Below are 2500 nucleotides of genomic sequence, written 5' to 3'. Positions count from 1 at the left end.
CATTCACCTGCTGAAGAAGAACACATGGGAAAATGTTGCAATTGTAGACAATTCTGGCGCATATGATTGAAATTCTTCCTAAGTGACTGAGGGAAAATAATCCTATCCTGCAAAATACTACCTCTGGTGATATACAAGCTTTATTTGGAACTTTTAGGATATAACTAAAAAAATAATAAAACAGGAGTTATAAGTAAGATTTCTTCAAATAAATGGACAAACTGTTACTCTGGGAAACAGCATTTCCATTAGATATTTGGAGTTCTAGCACGAAACAATAATGGGTGTATGGTTCCAAAAACTCGAGAGATGGGTATTTGGAAGTAGTAATTCTAAAGCAAATTGTATACTAATAGGCAGAGAAAATATCCCAGGCAGAAGCAGCAGGGGGTCATGAACCTATATCAGCAGCTGATTAAGAAAAATAATCTCAGATATAAATGCACAGAAAAAAACGAAAGAACGATAAAGAGAGAAAGAAAAAAAGAAAGAAAAAAAGAAAGAGGAAAGAAAGGAAAGAAACAGAAAGCACTCACTCTGTTCTGCGCGCAAAGTCAATACTCTTGATGGCAGCGGCACTTGTGGTTCCTTGGCCGATCCTGAATGTTGATTTGACCTCCAACTCTGGGCAGGAGAGGATGAGCAGCTTCCCTCGGCTGTTGCCCGTGAATATGTACTCTCCGCGACGGTCGAAGGAGGCAACAATGTTGACGTCTCCCTGTGAAAGCAGGAAAGGCATTATGACGAGTGTTTGAGAACCCAAATAAACACCTGAATATAAGATAAGAAAATGGTGATCCTGAGATTTGTGAAAAAATTGCGAGGGAGTCTCTACCCTTATAATCTTATGGAAAAATAAAGATACTCTAAATACTAAACCATGTCTCACTAGATTAATAATATCTCTAAGCCTGTCTTCTGTCTTAACCAGATTAGCCATCCCAGCCCAGCCTAAAATCTTGCGAGATGTTAGGATCGAGTATCAGGAGAGACCAGTTCGCCCCAGTGACACTGTATGGGCATCATCATAAACATACAGATAATGGCTGAATATAATGTACTGTATTTGAGTTATATGGTAGAGTGTCCAAGAGAATCCCTAAAACCAAATCTGATAAATATTAAATTTTTTAAGCATATGTAACCTTACATACAAGCACATAAAACAAGCAAACAAACAAATGATCAATCAAACACGATTTTCCTTTACAGTCTTCTCAAAGAAAGCGTCCACTAACATGAGAGCTTTAGGCTGTGTTGTCTGAAAAATCAAATGTCCTGTCCTCATTACCTCATCATCCATTGGAACAATCTTGTGCGAGGCATCGACGTTGACGAGCACCGCTGGATGTCTCATGGGGCAAACTAGGAAGATCTTGTCATTGCGTGGATGAAATTGGGCCTGGGGAGGAAATACACAAAGAAAATCAATATTAGACTAGCAAATCAGGAATCCAATAAAAGTCTGTCTTATACTAACTCAATGCTGGGAAAATGCTGCACTCATTTAAAAAAAAAAAATTGTGAAATGTCCCTGTAAACAGATGGCTCTGCAAGGGCTTAGCCACAAAAGAGTCAATTAACGAACTTTGTGACCTTATCCAATTTCACCTTTCCTTGAATTGGTGGGAAAAACTTTTTTTTACTGAAGCTATAAATATCGATGGTGTTATTTTTATTTTACATTATAATTATTATAACATTATTGACATTACTATATAATGTCAATACCATTATATAGTATATATATATATATATATATATATATATATATATATATATATATATATATATAGGAAAGATGTAATTTAATTTCATTAAATCTTTTATTACATTCTGGTTTACTTTCCTTCCTTCTAGATAAGAATGTGATTTTTTTCTTCTTCTTAAAGATACCTAATCATAATTTCACATCAATATAGTTTCCCTTTTTTTGTCTCTCTCATTTTGGATCTATGAAGAAATGGTGTAATTTCCTTGTTCTGTCTGGTATGTTATTCCAACTGCACTTATCATACCATTCCCATACCCCCTATTTCCTTTGTAGCCCCCCCCCCCCTCCGCCTACAGACTTGTAAATGAAACAAGCAAGCACAAGATTATGCCGAGGGCCTTTTAGCAATTTATCCTTGCAAATAAAGTGAAAAGGTCTTATGCATAACTGTGTTTCACGCTCTTCCTTAACTCAACGTCGCCACGCTGTGTTCAATTTTTTTTTTTTTTTTTTTTAATATCTCTACAAGTGCTTAGCCACAAAGGAGTCAATTAGTAGACCTTGTGACCTTAACTGATTTCACCTTTCCTTGAATTTGTAGGTAAAAGTTTTATTTATTTTTTTTTTACTAATGCTATTTTACCAATGTAATTTTTATCAAAGGCATTATAATTATTATAATGTTATTGACATTAGTAACAGCAATATAAGATAATATAAAATATTTTTAAAAATCAAGGAAAAGGGTAAACAGACAGGTAGTAACTCATAATTGGCTCATTGGTG

At 35.0% G+C, this 2500-nt stretch overlaps 1 protein-coding gene across 1 annotated transcript in view; it reads right to left on the bottom strand.

The window, feature by feature from the left end:
* The window catches only part of LOC125047823 (retinoblastoma-binding protein 5 homolog), a 14012-nt gene that overhangs the window by 7402 nt on the left and 4110 nt on the right, over positions 1 to 2500 (bottom strand). Inside the window, exons 4-5 of the mRNA XM_047646318.1 lie at positions 1292 to 1402; positions 537 to 718 (exon numbers count right to left, since the gene is read on the bottom strand). Coding sequence (XP_047502274.1) covers positions 537 to 718; positions 1292 to 1402 — 293 coding nt within the window. The remainder of the gene's footprint in view (positions 1 to 536; positions 719 to 1291; positions 1403 to 2500) is intronic.

Source organism: Penaeus chinensis, chromosome 42 (genome assembly GCF_019202785.1).
Source record: "Penaeus chinensis breed Huanghai No. 1 chromosome 42, ASM1920278v2, whole genome shotgun sequence".
In the NCBI taxonomy this organism is placed as follows: Eukaryota; Metazoa; Arthropoda; class Malacostraca; order Decapoda; family Penaeidae; genus Penaeus; species Penaeus chinensis.
This window is presented reverse-complemented; position numbering and strand designations above follow the sequence as displayed.